At 43.9% G+C, this 20,388-nt stretch overlaps 1 protein-coding gene across 18 annotated transcripts in view; it reads right to left on the bottom strand.

The window, feature by feature from the left end:
* The window catches only part of Zasp52 (Z band alternatively spliced PDZ-motif protein 52), a 58,514-nt gene that overhangs the window by 21,069 nt on the left and 17,057 nt on the right, over window positions 1–20,388 (bottom strand). For all 18 annotated transcript variants that reach the window (XM_017177770.3, XM_017177776.3, XM_017177773.3 and 15 more), the window contains exons 3-5: window positions 2,284–2,435; window positions 2,046–2,202; window positions 473–606 (exon numbers count right to left, since the gene is read on the bottom strand). In XM_017177770.3, coding sequence (XP_017033259.1) covers window positions 473–606; window positions 2,046–2,202; window positions 2,284–2,435 — 443 coding nt within the window. The remainder of the gene's footprint in view (window positions 1–472; window positions 607–2,045; window positions 2,203–2,283; window positions 2,436–20,388) is intronic.

The following is a 20,388-nucleotide window of genomic DNA, read 5'->3' on the forward strand; positions in this document are numbered from 1 at the left end:
CTTGGACTCGGCCCGAAAGTATGCTGCACTAAGTGAGTGAGTGGCGAGAACAAGATTGTTACGCATCCGCCGCGTTGGCCAGAAATCCCCCAAAGAAATTAAGCGCTAAAGGCGCGCGCCACGGTCCCACGCGTGCGTTTTTCCCAGGCCAAAGTCGACAACTGGCACCGAACACCAAGCACTTGGCCCCGCGACTTCCACAGAAGCCACAGCCATGGCTATCATTTGCCAAATTGCACTCACCGCTTGGACCGGCCTGCGGTTGTTTTTGCGTTCTGCTTTTTCTTACTTTCTTTTCTTTTCTTATATTTTTTTTGTTCTTCCGAGCAAAGCAAAGTCGGAAAAGGGAACATTTTTAAGTAAAACTTTTCCCAGATATTTTGCACTGTCACGGCTGCGGCCCAGACTGTTGTTTGTTGCCCTTTCTTCCCTCCATTCCCCTAGAAAAATTTTCTTCTGGCAGAAAACTTACCCGAGCACACCGCCAGCCAAAACCTCCGCCTGAGCCGAGAGTGTTTCCGCAATAGATTCATCGCTGTAAATGCCAACCGGGGTGTTATATTGTTTATTGACAATGCTCTTCACGCCGCCATCGCCGCCGTTGGTCTGGAAAAAAATAAGTGTGAGAGGGGGAGAAGGAAATTACATGGGAACTTCTGCCGGGGCTGAAAAAAGTGTGTGTGAAATGAGCGAAGTTTCTCGTAAAATGAATGGAGAAAACGAACAAAAGTCTCCCCCACGCACTTATCGTAATTGGGAATTATTGTTCTCAATTGCTGGGTATTCCTTTGCACTTTCCACAAAGTTGATCTGATTGAAATTGAACCTTGGTGTTCATTTATAATTTAATTCGTTTGATCTTTTAGCCAGAGCTATAAAAAGGGATTTAAAACCTAGATTTAACTTGGATTTTTAACTTTAATTCAAATTAAACAGAGTCAAAAGCAACCCTACACTTTGTTATCGATATTAAATCGAAACAAGTTGGCAGTCCAGCTGTCAGACAATTCTAGTATTTCCGCTTCCGTTCTTTTAATACAACTTTACATTAAGATGTTATTTATGGCTATAAGCTGCCTTCAATCATAGTTATAACTGTTTCCCTTTACGTTCACCCAATATTGATTTAAATAAAGCCTCTTGGTTAATTCCAAATATAATTTTGGCTGCCTGTTTGTTTGCTATTCGCATATAAAATTATATACACCAAAGCCGGAGGTGTTTACCAATATCTCAATACAATTTCAACAGAACTATTGCCATTTACAGGGCCTTAAATCACATTAAGCTGCTGCCTTTGCCTTTCCTATGACTCTCATAATGTAATGTTGTTCCTGAAACTTGGCACTTAAAATGATCCCAAATCAATTTAATGTCTGTTGTTGCTGTTGTCATTGGCTGAAGCTATTATTATACAAATTCATAACAATAAAATATACGTAAATGTATGCATATCACACACATGTATACCCTCCATAGAGAGAGACATTGAGCATTACTATGCATGGCATAACATGGCCTGGGCACAGATGAGTGTGTGTGTGAGTGGGTGTGCAGGGACCTTTTGCACATTAATTCTTGCCAGGCAAATAATCCTAGCACTCATATTCATTACTCATTCTGACACTTTTCAAAACTACGCACAAACAAACCGAGCGTCAGGCAGACAGACATCGTATAAATGCAAATGTTGTCAACTCATACAGAGGGTTCGGAGTTTGGGGTTTCTGGGCTCTAGTTCTTCTTCCCTCCTAACCCAACCGAAAATGAAATGAATGAATATGAAAAGCCACAGACAGACAACAAAATAAACGCAAAGTGCGGGGGGGCTGGGATAGCGGTCTAGAACTAACTATCAACATCATTGGTCATCATCAGGACGTCAGCATCAGCTGGGCCACTAAAACTTTCCGCATTCGCAACTTCGGGTTGCCAGTTTATGAATTTTATAAATGATGTGACCAAGGGATGGGCATGATGGCATGGTGTGACTTGGTATGAGGGAGGGAGTTATACTTTGCGTGATTGCAAATTAGTACACTTACGAAGGGACGGGCCGCGTTGTTGTAGCCACAGCCGATGTGCTGGCTGTCCTGTTGTTGATGAGCCAGAGAGGTCTTCGTCACCGTCTGCAGATACGGCGAGTTGGGCTGCGGCACATTGCCCGTGGGCGTCACATGCGGCCGCCAGGTGGAACCACCGCTAAAGGATTGACAAAAAAAAAATCAAGCATTAGAAGGTTGCTTTTTTCCCGCTTTTAAAAAGATATTTCTTTCAACTTACCGCTGCACTGTGATGACAAAATTGTTGCCGGAGCGCACCACAATATCCTGGGCGTCCTTGTGCCTTAGATTGAAGACATCCACGTCATTGATCTTGATCACGGCATCGCCGGGCTGCAGGCCAGCCTGCTCAGACAAGCTGCCAGCGTTAACCTGGAAAAAACAATCGAGAAAGAAAAACATGCCCAGTTAGCCATCAATCAACTACGTTTCGATTTGCCCGGGCCATAACTCAGGGGCGCAAAATGCCCAATTGGCCGGACTGGGGCTTTAAATTTATTATGCTGCAACTGCAAAAATTATGAGCGGCAACCCGAATCTGAAATCCGAATTCGCGGTGGCGCTGACTTTGCCTGAATATTCCATCGGAACATGCAGATTCAGATATACACACATATATATATCTGGCCAGCCAAAGTTTAGTTTTATAGGCGCTGTTGCTTTGTGTGCGTTTTGGGTGTTTGTTTTCATCATTTATTTATTTCCAAATATATGTATTTGCATGTAGGTGGCTCCGCGGGGAAATTGTGCAGGAAAAATGCCATAAATTTGCGCGATTAAAATCGTAAAAGTTACGCCGGAGATTCTTCTATATGGCCAGCGGCTGTGTGTGTGTTTGTGTGTGGGCGGAAAGCAGAGGAAGCGAATTTTCAAATTTCAAACTTGAAATTGAAATGGCAGGCAGTGTGACTCAGGCTCTAGGGATTTCAAATAACTATTCATTACCAAGTTTAGGGAACAGGAAAAAAGTTTTTAATGCCTTTTAAACAACGTTGTATTTACAAACTCAAATCAAAAATAATTTACTAGATTTTTTTGGAAACTTTTTAAGCATATGGAAATGTTAAAAGTTTGGCCTGACAATAATGATTTGGAAACCCAAACCAATCTTCATTTAAAATGCCAAATAATCTAGCCATAAACTCTTAGCTAAGAGTAGTAATTACAGACTTAGTTGGGCATTAATAATTCCTTAGAACATCTGCTTTCGACTGTGTCCTTTTAGCTCCATTTAAACTGAACCTTCTTTTGGGCACTTTTAAAGCCGCTTAGAATGAAAGTCACTTGGCCTGTCAATGTCGCTTCATCAGCCAAACTAACCAACTAAGCACACACTCAGTCCCGCACACACAGAGATACACTCATCAAGCTAAAGTCCACAACCGCAAAATACAGCCACAGAGAGAGAGAGGAGTGAAGCTGTATTGCTCCTGTTGCTCCTCTCGGGGTCTAGGCCAAAAGCTGGCGAGGCTAGGGAGCCGGACCCTGAAACGGGGGCTCAGGTGTGCCCCGAAATTATACGCGCCGTGCACGTATCCACTTTGGCAAATTGTCTGTTTATCAGACAACTGGCAGGCCCAGTCAGTCAGCCCGCTCGTCCATCTTCCTCCTGTTGCCCAGGAATCCCCTTCGACTGTGACTATGGTTGGACGGTTTGTATTTGCACAAAAAGGGGGGACGGCGAGGCTCGTGCAAAAACAAATACAAACAGAGACACTCGCACACAGATTCGCCGCGGCCCGTGTGTGTGTGCATAAATATTTCATTGGCGCACTCACCAAGCGAGACACCTAAATTTTGTAATATTTACAAAGTTGCCAAAAAAAAAGAAGTACACGTCGAATGCCGAATCGAATCGGATCGAATCGAGGCGCAGCGAATCGGAGCAGCCGAGCAGAGCCGACAGGTTAACCGAGCCACAAAAATGTGCAGGGAGAGAAAAAATAGGGACTACAAAGTCAAGGAAAAGCTTTGAAAAAATGTATTTTAAAGAAACCCTCATAAAATATTTTTTTAAAATTATTTAAATGTTTAGTTTCACACCTTAATGCATATATCTTAGCTTGGTAAAGATCACAAAGTATTTTTTCAAAATTTTATAATATATTATAGAAATAACTTTTAGTAACATTTTCGCCCAGTGCACTCCCTTTACCAGAACCAAAGCCAAAGCCAAATCCAAGTCCATATCCGACGTGTGCCGTTGACATGTTCATTTTCTTGTTGTCGGCTGTGGGGAAAATTGAAATTGCTTGGCCAAGGTGTTTTCCAGACAGCAACAAATAAGTCCTGCTCCTGCTTCTCCTCCTCCTGCTTTTGATTCCCTTTCAGCCCCATCAGCCAGGCAGTCAGTCAGCGAACCAAATCAAAGCGAACGCGGGGCCCAAAAAGTATTTTTTTTGCACAGTTCCGTGGGTCCGGGAATATTGACATTTGGACAGTTTTATGAGTACCTGTGATCCGTGTTGTTTGTGTCCCCCTTTGTGCCCATTCGAATATACATAGCTATCTGTGCGGCATTTCGACATTTGTCAGCTTTATAGCATTTGCGGCTGGCCGACAATTGACAGAGCATTTGTTTTTGCTCTGCAGCATGACTTATGAGCAGTGGAGATGGACAAGTCCGAAATGGTATTACGAGGAAGCTTTGGCCTTCGTCCCGGGGGCACATTATTAGTTTTGTTGCCAGTGTTCAGAGATCCCACAGGTCGCTGTTTTGTTACGAGTGACCAGGGGTAAGTTGATACCGTGTTTCTTGTGGAGTTTATCAGACTGACCACGACATCCTGATTCGAAAATGTAGCTATTTTTGCTTTAATTTCAGAATAAAGAAGAGTAATTTACAGATCTTATTCACTTTATCTGTGGGTTTTACTTTAAAGCCCTTATTTGCGCTTCTCAAAGAATTTAAGGCCTCTCTCTGCACTTCTCATAAATCCGAAACCCCTTAAATAACATCATTCATCCCACTCATAAAGCTTTTTTAAGGTATACGCTTCTGTGCCCCCACTCTTTTTAGTATCCCAACCCACTGAAGAAGCAGGACATTAATGCCATGTCCTGGCACATTACATGCGTGCGTGTGTGTGTGTGTGTCCTCTCAGGGACCAAAACATCTAAATGAGGAGCGAAGCAGTAGCAGCAGCAGCAAATGATGATTTATACTGCAGCTGGCCTGAGCTTCCAGCTCGTGGACATCTGGGTGAAACATGGCTGGCCGAGAGTAAATGTTGTAAAAATAATTTCATTTGCATTATCATCAGCATTTTGCCTGGCATGTATTTAGCATTTTAGTCTGCATCTGCATATGTATGTATGCTTTTTGCTACTCCACTCCGTCCAACTCGAGAGAAGCTCTTGAAATTATATGCGTTATGACAAATAGTACTAGCCAGATATGGCCAAGTGGCTTTCGTGGCATTGTGTTGGCTTGGCTCTGGCAGCTTGACAAACAATTTTCTCACAAAAGTCTGAAGAATTTCGTCTCGTTTCGTTGAAGTGTTTGATTTGCCAGAGACGAGGCAAAAATATTGTCTCGGCCATCCAGAATTCTGAATTGGAAAATCCATAAAGCAAATGAAATTCTGTGGACCGAAACCGAGACCAAACCCGAAGCCGGAGCTAAAGGCTCGTAATCAAGTCAACTAAGCGCTGCTCAAATCCATTCAAGTGCATTAAAATTGAATTTCGTTCAGTACACACACTCGCACAAAATAACAACAAAGGGATCAAAAACAAAAACCAAAACCGAAACCCAAGTGCAGTCTCTGGAGAAAAAGGGAGACGACGCTCGAACATTGTATGCAAAATATTTATGTTGATAAATCAAGTTTGCTTTTGTGGATTAGGTGTATCTCAAATAAATTGAATTTGCGGCGTAAATTAAGCCAGAACCAAGAGCCAGGACAAACACTCACACACACACACACACACACACAAGAGCGCAGTGTCCTGCGCGCAGCCTAACGGCCTCTGCCAACTTTTGCCAAGTTGTCGGCCAAGTTATGAGCTTGTTTAATTGAAAATAAATCTGCTTAAAGCCCCAGCTGAGGCGAGCAATATGACAGCCACACACTCCAATTTTTCGCCCTTATCTCGCCCCACACCCCCACTCTTTGGGGCCGTTAAAAACGAAAGAGAAATTGCAGAAAAGTCGTAAGTAGAGCGAACATGAACAAAGCAGATAAAATACAAAATACTGCGGAAATGCAGCGCAAATACAATGAATCTCAATGTGTATGAATATGCATGGCGCATCACTCATACGCCGCGTCGGCCCCCCACAAGCCCTCGCCCAATGGTAAATCACTGGAGAGACAGAGCCCGAGAACCACTGCTGATGCGGCTTTCTGGCACAAACAAATGGCAACCACAACACTTGACCAGCCCGCGAATGGGAACGGTAGCGGGTTTGAAAATGGAAGCTCTGTGGACTGGGAACCCGATGGGCAAACAGTTTGCAACTAGACTGAGCTGGCAGCGATTAAAGCAAGCCAAAAGAGTGAATGAAAAACAACAAAAAAACTACCGGCAAACTGAAACAATTCACTACCACTTCGTTTGCCTGGCAGTTTAAAGTGCTCCTTGTGATCTCTCTGGGCTTAAAGCTTCGACTATCTACATTTTTTTCCCTCCTTTGTCCAGCAGCAGCAGCAGCAGCATTCAATTAGATTGGAAAGTCACCAAATCACTTGCTAATGGCTTTGGCTTTGACTGCGACTGCTGGCGCTCCTCAAACCATCATCGTTTGGTACGCTTTTCAGGGCTGACCAGCCAAACAGACAGACAGACAAATAATATTTATTTATTGATGGCGAAATATGGGCGGCAGCAACTGCAACAGCAACATCGTGGCACCCGCCAAACTGTCGGCAACATTTATAAATTATGATTGCAATCAACGTTCAACAAAAGCGCGTTCCACCATCAGCAGACCAGGCTGTGTCCAGGGTGAGTTTGTAAGTTAAGTTAACAATCCATACACTCTGTTAGAGGTAATTCTTTAGGTTACAAAATTTTAAAAGTAGCTATGAAATACTGTATTCATTTATTTTAATTTATATAACTTATAAAATTCTAAAGGAAAAAACTCTAGTTACGTTGGCAAAATATTTATATCCTTTCCTTCTTTCATTTAAAAATTTTACAATTTAAAAGGTAGTAAGGGTATTGCAATACAGCTTTGTTGTAACAACATTTTCCCGCTTTTCAGATTTTGGTAGAATGACAGATGCAGCCACACACACAACAAAGCGGAAAGAGAAAAGCAGAAAGAGCGTGAGAGTCTGACTGCAATAAACGTGACAATTTATATAAATGTTGCATATTCATAACGAGGAGCAATGTGAAAAAGTTTGCCACAATGCCGCGCATTCTGTGGCAGCCACCTCCCGGCTAATGAATGTTGCTTCACGCAGACGGAGATTCATACATACATATGTGGAGCAACAGAGGCCGCCGGCCAACAAGGCAGGGACTTTTCTAATCCGCTGCGTGGGCGCTGCCGGCGTGCCGATCATTTATCTACCGCTAATGCCGGACCTGGCTTACGGCACTGCCTGGACAGCATCCATGTAACATGGTATCTCAGTGTCATGGTCTGGCATGTATGTGTGTGGATTTCCTGGACAGCTGAGGCAACACCTCTCTCCAGCAACGACAATCGCCTTGAGGGGCTTGGCTAAGGCTCCAACTCTGGCTTTGGACTCAGAGTTGGATTTGGATTTGAGCTGGACACTTGCGAGTTGTGACAGCAGCAAAATGGGTAAAAACGAGTGAGAAATTGCCAATTGCAGTTGTGGGAGTTGTGGTTGAGTGGAGATTCGTAGCCAGGCCAAGTCACGAATGGCCCAGGTGAAAGTCCCACTCACGCACGAGCTTGTGATAGATTCGCAGATTACACCAGAGACAGGTTTTGCGGTCTGAGATACAATTTAAACGGGTCCCACTCACGCATGACATTTCTGTAATTTCTGTGATTTTTTTATGGCCACTCAAGGTGAGTTTTTTTTTTACTTTTTTAGCGTGGCAATTATTCCTCTTGCTTCACGGATCTTTAAGGCTCTGCGTAAACGGTGAAAAGCAATGAATTTACTTGTCCAAAAACCATTACACTTTCAGTTTAAGCAATTAGTTAGTTGGGAAATCTGTGACATTTTCTCTGAACGCGTGTAATTACACTTTTCTTTGACAGAGGGTCTCTTCAAGCTGATATCCAATATAATAAATCGATTCTATATAACGCCTGACTTGGTTCTATAATTGGCACTGTTTCCTAAGACTCTGATTCAATTTAATTTGTATTTTTTCAGCAAAAATTCTTTGAGATAGTTCTTTTTAGCAAACTCCCCCAGCTCGGGACTCGGATCCCGTATCCAATTTAATCATCACTCGCTGGCTGCTCGCACAAGCTCATCTGGCGGCTCATCTTCTTGGAGCAATTTACTGTCTCAGACTGGAAATTGAGTTTAAATTGCTCTCAGCTGACGGCGGGGATCCGAATCTCCTGCTTCCCAGCTCCCCTGCAAACTAGAATTTCAATAAATGTCACATGTCCCGCGCTGCCTGCGTACGCAAATTGCTGATTAAAGCGAGCGCGGAACTGGAACTGACTTTACAGCTCAAACTCAAGCTCAAGCTGAACCTGAACCTGTAGCTGAACCTGCGGGCCAAGAAGGGTTCATTAGGCAGCGGGATATCCTGGCCCCTGTGTGTATATATATATATGGGTTAATAAGGCAGGGCCAGGATGTGATCCACCTCGACTGGCATCGCCTTGTGTGCCTTGAATGTCATTAGCGCGGTGGCCTGGTGTTAGTTGCCCCCAGAGGCACATCCACGAGCGGATGAAACCCCAAAAACCCAGGCACACACACACACACACCGCCAACGGGGGATGCTGGGTGCTCAGGGGTGTTGGTGGTGGTGTGCATATAGCTGGCTGGCAGACAACTGCCAACTGCCGCAGCGCAAACAAGATTAATTAAGGAATGTAAATTTCGTAAAATTACGCGCCATTGTTTGACTCTCTCTCTCTCTCGCTTTCTGTCTCTGTTTATCTGCGAGAAAGGGTGTTGAGATTTTTTCCATTAACAACATCATCAATGGGCCGCGGGTCGGCAAGGTCGAAAGGTGTCCTGCCGTGCCTCCTGCCCTTCTTTTATACCCCTCCCTGACCCTGCTCCTTCCTCCTTGTTTGTTTTCCTGCGACGGGTTGTTTGGGAATTTAGCGGATTTCTGCTGACTGCGGCCGTGAGCTTAGCCAGCTTTTCAATTTCAGCCACAGCCGCAGCTCCAGTTCCACTTCCAGTCCCAGTCCTAGCTTCTGGCATTGACCAGAGTTCTGTGCTTGTCAGTCGCCGCATGAGCCATTTGAAGGGTTGGCCAACATTTTTAATTAGTGTCCTCATCGTCAACGCTGTCAACGCCGCCAATGGCACCCAGTAATTGTTAGCTTAAAAAGGGTATATTGTGGGGTAAAGCGTATAGATAAGGTGTACAGTATCCAGAGTTAATTGTCCATTGACTTTTGAACCTCTTTCTATTTGAAAACGAAAAGTTCAGGCATCTTGTTTCAAGTGTTGTTTAGTAGATTAATACAATTAAGTTACTAAAATCTTCTGGGTTAGATTTACAATTTAGTTTCACAAGTCTTTTTATTAGGTATTTTCGTTTGCCCTTTTGTAAAATGCAAAATAAATTGCTTTCTGTGAATTTAATTTCAATTTTTGCTGCAGGCCTAAATTGATGTATTTATTATTTTAAACCTTCCCTTGAAAATCACTTTCATTTAAGTGTGATTTTCTGCTAAAATCTAAAAGTGAAATTTTACAAATTTCCGTCACAGGACTGCTGGGTATGTCCCCATTCGGAATGACGGAAATAAACTCGACGGTTTGCTATTTCTTTAGCTGGTTGTGGCTGCGGTTGCCTTGAACCCTTTGTGTATTGTGTCAGGAGCATGCATAAATTATAATTTCTGCGGGACTGTGGAAATTTCTAATGAAGCCTGAAATTGGCTGCGGGGAAATAACCAAGATGTGTGGCCCACACTGCGTTAGACTGGGAAATATCGAAATAGGGGGAAACCAAAACTGAGAAACGGGGAAACTTTCCCAACCTGCGGCTACCTGCTGGGCGGCCATGTGTTTTCGCATTTTCCGCCGCACTCCCTGGATATCCCTAGACCAGTGGCCAGTGTTTTGGGCCATTGTTTACGCATAGCCGGCGGACGTGTCGAAATGCTAGGCGCGTGAGTCAGCTGCCAAAGTATCTGCATCTGCATCTATCCAACACACACTCATGTGTGTTTGTATCTATGCAACTGGACTGCAGTCTGGCACATTTGGGTCAGGCCTTTAAATAAACTCCATGGCAGTGGCGCAGGAAATGTCTGAGTTGGAGATGCATGTATGTTTGTTTGTTTGACGTTTCGGCCGCACTCCCACTGATGGCTCAATCGGAGGAAAAAAAGAGGCCATAAGATGTTTCTGTTAGTGGGTTTCCCGGAAAAGCCCAAGATATTCTCAGGCATCCATCAATCCTGGCCGCTGTTCCTTGACAGCCGTGAAATCGTGTTAAACGTAATCTCAGACTAACCAAAAATCACCCTCCTTCTCTTTTCGCTGCTATCGGAGCCCATGAATGATGGCACTCAAATTACATTAAATGGAATTTCAATTGAGCCAAAAGACCGACACTGCCCTTACTCCTCCGATGCCCCCAATCCCAACCGATCCGGGAATGACAATGACGATGACAAGACAATGGCGGGGCAGCTACAGAAACCGAATTCGAAATGGAAACAGTAAATGGCATTTACATGTTCCTGTCATAAGGCCGAAAGGGGAGCAGGGTATCAATTTAATGAATCAGCAGCAGCAGCAGCATCATCATCATCATCATCAGCTCCAGCTTTCAGCTTCCCGTCTTCAGTCCACAGCGGATAGGCCTCTCTCGAACTGCAGCATTGCAGTTATCGGAGAAGTTGCAGCTGCAACGAGTGCAATCAGACAAATGCAATTAGGATTTGGCGACGCTTTCGTGTCGGGCATTCTAAGCATGCCACAGCATCGTCATCCGCATCGGCGTTCTTTTTTGGGCTTCCCTGCCTTTTCCCGAGGGAAAATGCAACAAGCCAGAGGCAGAGCCACATCCAGACATTGCCATGTCCCAAGGTCCGAAGGCTGCCACCGGGGAGTTGACATGAAAGACGCCGAAATGTCGATCCACAAGGCTGAACTAAAGAGGCCCAGAGATGCCCTAAATAGAAAGGCAACAGATGACCGAGAAGGGGAATTTCAAAGCAACTTTTAAGGGATTTTTTTTCTTGCTTGAATTTACACATCAAAACTCTCTCTTTCAGTTTGATTTCTTTAAATATAAGAATCTATGGGTTCTTTAAATGCTAAATTATATATAAAATATAATAGTTTCGCACATGAGTAACCTTTAATCTGGCAATACTCTTGAATGTTTGATATTTCCCTTGACAAAGACATAAATAGTTGATAAGCTTCCCTTGAACATGGCCTCTGGAAACATCAAAATGCTATTTAAGTGAAACATTAAAGCATTGTAAACATCAAAATGCTTTTTGAGCAAAGAGTCTTAATTAGGTAAAGCATTTAGTAGGCATTCTTTTAATGGAAAAATTGCTTTTTATATGCATACGTTTTAGTGACATTTTTTAAAAGAGCTTATTTAATTTCATTATGTGTTATTAAGTAATCCCTAAAGGCCATTTTAATTCTCTCTCTCTGAACTGTAATACAATTAAAAATGTAACAAAGGCTTAGGGAAATTGGGTCAAGGAATGCCAGCCATCAAATTCTATTACGATTTCAGTTGAAAGGAAACGCATAGAATAAAACTTTTAAAGGCTTTTCATATTAAATCAGGCTGCAGACCGAAAACTCCTTGTGATGATGCTTAAATGCTTTGCTTGTATTTTCCCCCAATTTCTCCCCCAAGTCTGTTGTTTGCACTCGAGCAAGTTTTGAGCCTTCGCCATCGCCATCCTCGGACTTCTGATGATGTCCGCTCGGCTTGGCAGCTCTCTCAATTAAATATTTAACTTTAAGAAATGTAATTTCAATTAGCGCCACAGCATTTGGCCATTAGCGTGGCGAGTGCCGAGATTTGTGCCAATTGCGAAATGCGAACTGCTGAATACAAAAACAAGAGCCGCGATGAATGAGCAAACAGCCAGCAAGGAGCAAGAGCAGCAGGAGGAGCACGAGGAAAATCGAGGAGAATGGGCACAATCGGGGCTGAAGCAGAGGAGGAGGATGGAAATTCGGACACCCGCGACTCGGCGCTCACTCGCTCAAAATCATTACGTGATTAAGGTTGCCATTACGGCCGGGAAAGCAAAAATAGAAAACTAGAGCATGGCACGCAGACAGTGCGCGGTGGCGGTGGCAGAGGGCGGGGATTTTCCGAGGAGCAAAATGAAAAGGGGGGCAGACGCTCAGCGACCGCAATTGCGCTCGCTTGGTTCGGTGGAAAATAAAATAAAAACCGAAGAGCCAACAGCAAAATAACAGCAAATAGAAATAAATAAATCAGCGAGACACGGCAACGAAAAAAAGAGGAGGTGGGGAGGTTGGGCGGCCGTCTTCGCCGCACAAAAACAATTAAAATGAAAAACCGTAAGCACTCTAATTCCGGGTGGAAGGACGACGGACGAAGGACCTCTCTCGCCAAGGGGTTTCGCCGCCATCCGCACGAGCGAGCAAAATGGTTCGAAAACAAATTTGTCGATCTAATTAAAAGCTAAATTGTGACCATTAAAGGGGGGTGCACAGCGCCACTGTCTTTGCAGCAGAGAGAGAAAAACAACAATCATTTTTAGGATCTAACATTTAGTTCGAGGAACCTTTTATAAATAAATACCATTACAAATTATTAAATTAAATTATAAGAATACATGTAACCTAAAATTTGGCATATAAATTATATTGTTTTAGGAATAAACTATAATTTTTCTTTCTGTGCACCATCTGTGACCTTAAGTGGGTCCCATTGCATGGAAAAACATTGAAAAGCATTTAAGTTCGCTCCGCCTTTCAACAAGTTGGCAACCAATGCAATTTACGGCATGGGAGTGGGCGACTGGCCAAGGGGGCGCCAGGATGCAAGGGATGCAAGGACATGGCCATTAGTGGGGCAGCAGAGGAATAGAAAAAAGTATGCCAAGCTGACCACCACATCGACCTGAGATGAAAAGGGACGAGGACGAGGACGAGACAGCGTAGCTGGGAACTGGAACTGCGAATGCGGACACGGATGTCTGGCAAATTGTAAATTAATTGATGAAGCCAACGTTTAGAAGCGACAGGGACAAACTCTGGGTCTCTGGTAACCAGGAGCGGTTATCTAACACATATTCAAGTGGGTATCTTAATTATATATGGATATATTTGTAAGCAAAATCCATTGCTCTTTGAGTTAGTTACAATCTATACAGCTTCAGAGAGAAATTAGGTCCCCTTAGAAATCCTTCTAAGATGCGCCCCTGGGGCTCCACAAATTGGAGAAATCCGAGCTGCAACTGGCATCTCGAAGCGAAGTAAGGGACGGCAATAGATGGAGAGGAGCGCTCAGCGCTGACAAATTGCTGGTAGCAAGATTAATGCCTGCATTATCTTTCCTCATTTGTCGATTGTCAATGCAACTGGGCCGCGTCCACAGCAGAGTAACGAGGGCAACAACAACAACAGAACGCCCCTGGGGCGTGGCAGTTTACCTTTAGCTTTACCTTTACCTGTCCTGTGCCGCATTGTTCTCTGATTTCCCATTTTCCCTCTCTATCGCTGACATTTTTCAATTTGATGATGCGCCGCAACAACAGCGGCCATGTGGGTGGCGGTCCTCTGCTGCTGCTGCTGTCGTCCTTATTTTTTGACCGCCTTTCTTTTCCTGTTCGCCTTTTTAATGGCAACTGGCGTTGGACAAGGTAATTTCATTTTTATATTAATGACAGTATGTTTGATGCATGTCCCTACATCTGTCCGCCTCGCTTGCTCGTTCGCCGCTGTCGCTTAATCACTTAAGACTCTTAAATGCGGAAAAACATTGTGCCATATGGGCCCAGTTAATGGCGAATTGCTCGGGAAAACACGTATGTCGCAGGTTTGTTAAATTTAATTCCGAAAACTGCAAATTTTCCAAACACGGAAAAAGCGAAACTTTGTTGCTAATTAGTCAAGTCATCGATAATTCATCGATGGGCAGGCATCGCATCGCGTGACTGGACAATCGATGGCTGCCGAAAAGTTAATTTTGCGTGCGACTAGTTTCAAATGGCTAATTGGGAAATTTGGTGGCCGAAAATAAGCTCACTAATTGGAAATTGCTTTTTCTTTTGTCTAAAAACGTTTTCTATTGGCTTGAAAATGCGGTGATCTTGCCAATTGTTCGATTATAATCGTTTAAGCTTAAAGCCGATAGCTCATCTCTAAGCTTTGTCATCTCTAGCGGAGTCCTGTGATTTTTTGCGTGTTTGTTTTAATTGCGATCGGAATCCTTTTTTTTGCGGTTTTTAAAGCTGCCAAATAGCAATTTATTAACAAAAATGTGTCAAGTGGGTAAACAACCATTCTTTTAATTATTTCCTCTCATATTCCTGTTGAAATACGGAGAATGTGAGCTAAAAAGCGTACCTAGCAAAACCTAACCTCAATTTTTTTCTTGTGCAAAAGAAATGACAACATTTACAAGGCGTCAACAACATGTGCAAATGTGTTTATCCTGAAAATGTAATTGGTTTTTGCCTTATTTTAATTAAATAATCATAATAACCTCGCCTTCGGTGATGTAAAGTAACTTAATACTCTAAAATTGTGTTGTTTACTCATAAATAAATGTGTGTGGAAGCTGGCAAAACAGAAATTTGCATTTGTGTGTGAAAATTAGACAGGTTAGTCTTGGCGTCTATTAATTTCCTTAATTGCGAGCACTTGTTAACAATTTTCCTGGTTTTCCCTGCAGGTAGGTGCTGCATTCCATCAAAATCGAAGATGTCTACCGGGTGAGTGAGAAATTTTCTATATTTTCCATTGCCATTTCCCCTGCACTTTACACCTACAACTACACCTACACCTGTACCTGCTGCAAAAATGTGAATGCCACCAATTAGTAGAGTCCTGCTGCCAAAGAAAGAATATAAAAAAACAAGACCGGCAAAAATGGAAACAATATGTTCAGCTAAGCTCAAACAACTGCAGGCTAAAATCTAAATCCTTGCCGTCAAAAAAAAAAAAAAAAAATGCCATAAAGGAGCAAAAGGGCAGGGATTCTAGCATTCCGGATGGGCCTGTTGGTCGTCGAAAAACTAGCGAACTTTACAGACAGAACAATGCCCTTCGGATTCCGAGTCCGAGGCAAAGAGTGTGTGCGGGTGGGGTGGCGGTGTGTGGAGTGGAATTTTAGGTCTAAATCCGGCAGGGTCATAAAAAGTGCTTATTACATTATCACCTCAAGCGTGGCTGAGCCGGCTGTGGGCAGTGCCACGCCCACGCACACACACTGCCACTGCCATTGCCACGTCCACAAAACGCAATTCACTCGCCCTCTCTCTGGCCTTTGTGAGTGTCTGTTTTGAGGTCCTTTCAAAGGGTATTATGATTTTTACAACCTTTTGTTGATGGAATAGATCTAAGGTTTAAGGAATCTCTGAGAAAATCTAGCCTAGATCATGTTCTGACAGATAAACTCTTGAAATTTTGAGAGGATCTATTGGATAAGATCTATTTTTATTATTATATGTTTATTATTTTCTACATATTGTCGATAAAACGGATGTAATTAACATATAAACCTTTTATTTATTAATGTAACAACATTTCTTATATAATCATCGTTCACAATTAATATAAACGATAATATCATCAAACGGATATTCTCTCCTAACTCCTAAAGTTATTTTTTAAGATCTGATACATTTTTAACTATCTTCCACTGATCCTTTCGCTCTGAAAGAGTATTCTTATGTCCTGTTTTCGCATCTAGCTATCCTTTCTTGTTTTTTGGCCTGTTTGTGTGTGCGTGTTTCTGGGGGCTTTATTATGGCCCTGGCAGCTGCGTTTTTCAATTTTCACTTTTTTAGGCCTCCGGCCTCTTACCTGAGCTCGGTGAGCCCTGAGCCTTGAGCCGATTTGTTTCGGTTCGGTTCGGTTTGGTTCAGTTCAGTTCGGTTTGGTTCGCAGTCACTTATTGGCAAATGTTTCGTAGCTGAAAAAGGGCGGTGGAATAAAAAAAAAGGGGGGCGGCCCTGGTCGGAGGAGCAGAAATGCGAAAAATGTGTAAATTTGCGCCCGCTTTTATTTCTCGCATTTGGCCCGGGCGGATGATGTGTAGCGGCTGATCCGCTTTGGCAGCGCTTCCAGGTTCGAGTTCATTCAATTTGGATTAAGTCGTTCGTGTTGATTAACAAAATTGACTTTTTTGCAGACTTCCTTGCTAGCTGCGAGTTCAACGCAATCGATTTCAATTTGGGATCGATGAAGCAGGCGCAGCTGTAAACCATTTAGCTGGCGCTGCCGGAGACGTTTAGTAAATATTCAATCAATTTGGATGGACAATAAATCAACGGGAAATCAAGAGCTTCTCAATTTCGCCCAGGCAGATATGCGTCATAACAATAAAGAATTTTCCCATTTCCCACTTTCCACTTGCCGTTTGCCGCTTTCCGTTTCCCGTAGATGTGCGGCAAAATAAACAAGACAAGGCGACGGGCCATAATATATCATGGCCCCAAGGCGCTTGACGACACATGAAGATGGAGAGCCGGCTGCGAAGGACACTGATGCGTAATGGCTGCCAAGGGGATGACTTCGATCCGGAGACGGAGAGCTCCATAGCCTTAACTGCGAATCAATGACATATCGTTACGGCAAATGCGAATACCCGCCGGGCGCAGCAAATGCGGACAAAGCAGATCGAAATAAAATAATAAACAGGATAATAGCATATGTTGGGGAGCCATTACCTGCCGCTAATTGTCGGACAAACTTTGCCTGTCGCCGCCTAAGCTCGTCGCCAATTAAAGCCAAAACAAAATACGGCCGGAACGCTAGACGCTAAAAGCCCTCGCTGGAGTCGCCGGATTCCCAAGCCACACCGAGAGCCAGCCGCAATGTAAGTGCGGCTCATAATTTATTTCGATTACGCCACAGCACGCAATTTGCGCCGGGCACATCCTTTTCGAGCACACGGCCACGCACAGGAAGTGAGATATCCAGGAGCCAGCAAGAGCGGGAGCTGCGACCAGGGAGCATGGGGCAGAGATAAGTGTGCGCATCGCGCAATTTCCGTTTCCGCTTGGCTTGCCCTTATCCAGGGCTGATGCTGCGAAAATCCACTAAGCAACAATTAAATCACAGACTCCCGAGAGCAGCTTGGTGGAGAAATAAGCTGAGAATGCAGGAGAGACAATGAGAGAAGTGGCCGCATACAGTCAGGCATCTCCAGAGGGAACCAACTAACTATATACGAGTTGGAATCTACTTAATTACCTCTACTTACCTCCTATTTTATCAAGTAAACTTTATATTTAGAGAATTATGTAGACTCAAGGGCTGTAACTTTCAATCCAATCGATGTTCGAATTACAAGAGTTCGACTGTTCCGCTTGAGTGACTCACAGATATCAATTTGAGGATTGCCAGAGCGAGGCAAAGACAAAGGCTACCTGAAGTGAATCATTTTCGAGCAGGTAACAAAAGGCCGCCATGCATTACCATTAGCTGACTAATCGGCGGGGGCCTCCAAGAGTGGCTCTACCTCTGCCACTCCAGACTGGAGACCAGAATCGATTCCGCTTTAAGCGTTCGCTCTTTACGCTTAGAACTTATAAATATTTATGGCGCACATAATGCAGCGTGTTGAGCTCGGCCAATAATTTCTCCGCTTACAGCTCTGCGATATCTGGGAGCCAGGATCCTAGGGATATGTGTGTGTGTGTGCGAGTGTGCTCCAGATGCAGCGGAGCGAGCATTTTCCACTGAAGGATTTATGCTCGCTGACATGCAACTTAAAAGCAAGGACAACAGATAGCAGCCGACCGACGGAGGGAGGGAAGGAATGCAACGGGCGGTAAACTTTCCTTATGCGGGATACTTTTCTTGTGCAGTCGGAACAACAATTGGAGAAAAGATGCTGAGCGCAAGGATTAGGCCACAAGGAGAATGGGAATCGCCAGAAAGGAGACGAAATTTATGTGACTTTTGCATGTAGAGGCTGCAGCAAAGCAGCAGCTAGAGCAGCAGGATGTGGCCCGCACTGGCTAGACATTAGTACAATTTCCGGTCCAGGCCACAAAATATTCAATAATATATTAAAGATATAGCCACCAAGCCGAAAGAGATATCATCCGGAGGCTGAAGCGGTCTGGGGGAGATCGAATGCAGGCGCTCCCAACCAGGCAGTCAGGCAGGCACGAATTCGACAACTCAACTGAAGCGTAGCAGGCAGGATAAATCTAAATAAGACGTGCTCGAGTCTGGTCTCCTCCTCCTATACTTGCTCTTCTCAGCAAAACCAGAACCAGAAGTACATAGTAGCAGCAGCAGCAGCAGCAGCAGCCAGAGAATTTGTGCAATGAAGTGCAAGTGAACTTAAAGCGACTAAAGATAGCCCCAGCTACCTGACCGCACGAGAGATGAGCGCGTGAGAGGAGAAGGTTGGATGCATATGCGAATTCCAGGCACGAATTCAAAAGAGTTGCTAAGGAGTACACAGTTTTATAGTGCAAATTTATATGCTTGGAAATCTCTAAATTCTTTAAGAAACATTTAAATTCAAATCTAATTTACTTACATTTTAGTAACCTCATAAATGTATAGCCAAGAACCCCAGAAGTAAACTCACGAGTGCATACGCTTTGGGACTGGCTTAAAACAAAACGGAAGCGCCACTCGATTCCCTAGAGCGGAAGAGGATGTGGAAACCGACGAGTCAGAGGAGAAGATGCAACGGGCGGTGGACTGCGGACTGGAGGGGACTGTTCAATAAATTTCAACACTCTTAAATTGGCAATGCAATGCAGTGGCATGCATTCCATATAACCATATCCACATCCATGGACATGGGCCAGTCCAGGAGTCGTACGTTAAAGCGGTGCCTCCGGTAAAATTGATAATCAATCAAATGCGGCGCTGACGCGGCCAGGCACTTAATCACTGTCTGGTTATCCTTTTTGTTTCGCTGGCTTAACTTTTATCAATTACGCCTTTTTGCGACTGACAGAGATGAATCACTTGAAATCAGCATTGCATTGCACAGCACCGAGAGATGTTTGCTCCGCGCGGCCTCCTCTTTATTAATTCAATTAACGCCACCGCTCTGGCAATTGGTGTGGAATTAGCCATCGGACTCAAGTCAAAAGCCGGTGGATCAGGTGTGGCTTGTGTCCATAATCAGCAGCATTCATTGGGGAAAACCGCAAGGCAAATTGAGAACAACAATTGTAAGTTTCCTGGCAGGTGAGCAAATGTAGTTTTCGTGTCAAGAACGAGGCAGTCAGCTAGCCAGTCGTAGTGGCTCTTGAGCCATTGTGCAATTAATAAAATGTCCGAGTGAATTGAGAGCAACCACAGCCGGAGATGTCTTGAAGTATGCCTTCTCCTCCTCCTCCACTGGCCCCTCCTGTCTGTTGACATGTGGTTGGGTCGATAAAAGTGCAAGTTCAATCAACAATCGAGAGTCGAGACCACAGCCGGGTGTGTCTTCTCTGCCAGATTCAATTACACAAAAGCCCGAAATCAAAGCAAACGAAATTTGCGTCCATAATTGGGCTCGCATAAATCAGAAACAGACGTGGCGGATTCAGGGCTCTTAGGGGTACCACGTAACCAGTTGATATCCTGGCTCAAAAGCGAGGGTGGTAAACTTAGGGATGTACTAATACACCCGCAAGTGGCGAAGGAACGGAGTGCGAATTATGAAATTTTTGCATAGTTTGGGGCAAAGACAAAGACAAACACGGGCACCAACACAAAGGCTGCCCCCAGACAGGAGTCAAATAATTAATGGCCAACCCGGGAAGGCAAACAAACAAGCTTAAAACGAGCAAAAACACAGCCGAAACTGAACCGAAACGAAGCGTAGCTGGCAGAAAAAATATCCAAAAGAGAGTATTTCCACTTGAAAGTAAAGTTTCAAATGCACTTTCTTTGTAAATAAAAGTTAAGTGGGATTTTATCAACTAGAATATAAAAAATAGTAGATCTTCTGGGTTCGAGGATTATCTTTAAAATGCTGAAAGGGTTTAGTAAAAAGCTCATAAAAACAAATATTGTATAGATACGTCTAAACACCACTT

The sequence above is a fragment of the Drosophila kikkawai genome, chromosome 2R (genome assembly GCF_030179895.1).
Source record: "Drosophila kikkawai strain 14028-0561.14 chromosome 2R, DkikHiC1v2, whole genome shotgun sequence".
NCBI classification, from domain to species: Eukaryota; Metazoa; Arthropoda; class Insecta; order Diptera; family Drosophilidae; genus Drosophila; species Drosophila kikkawai.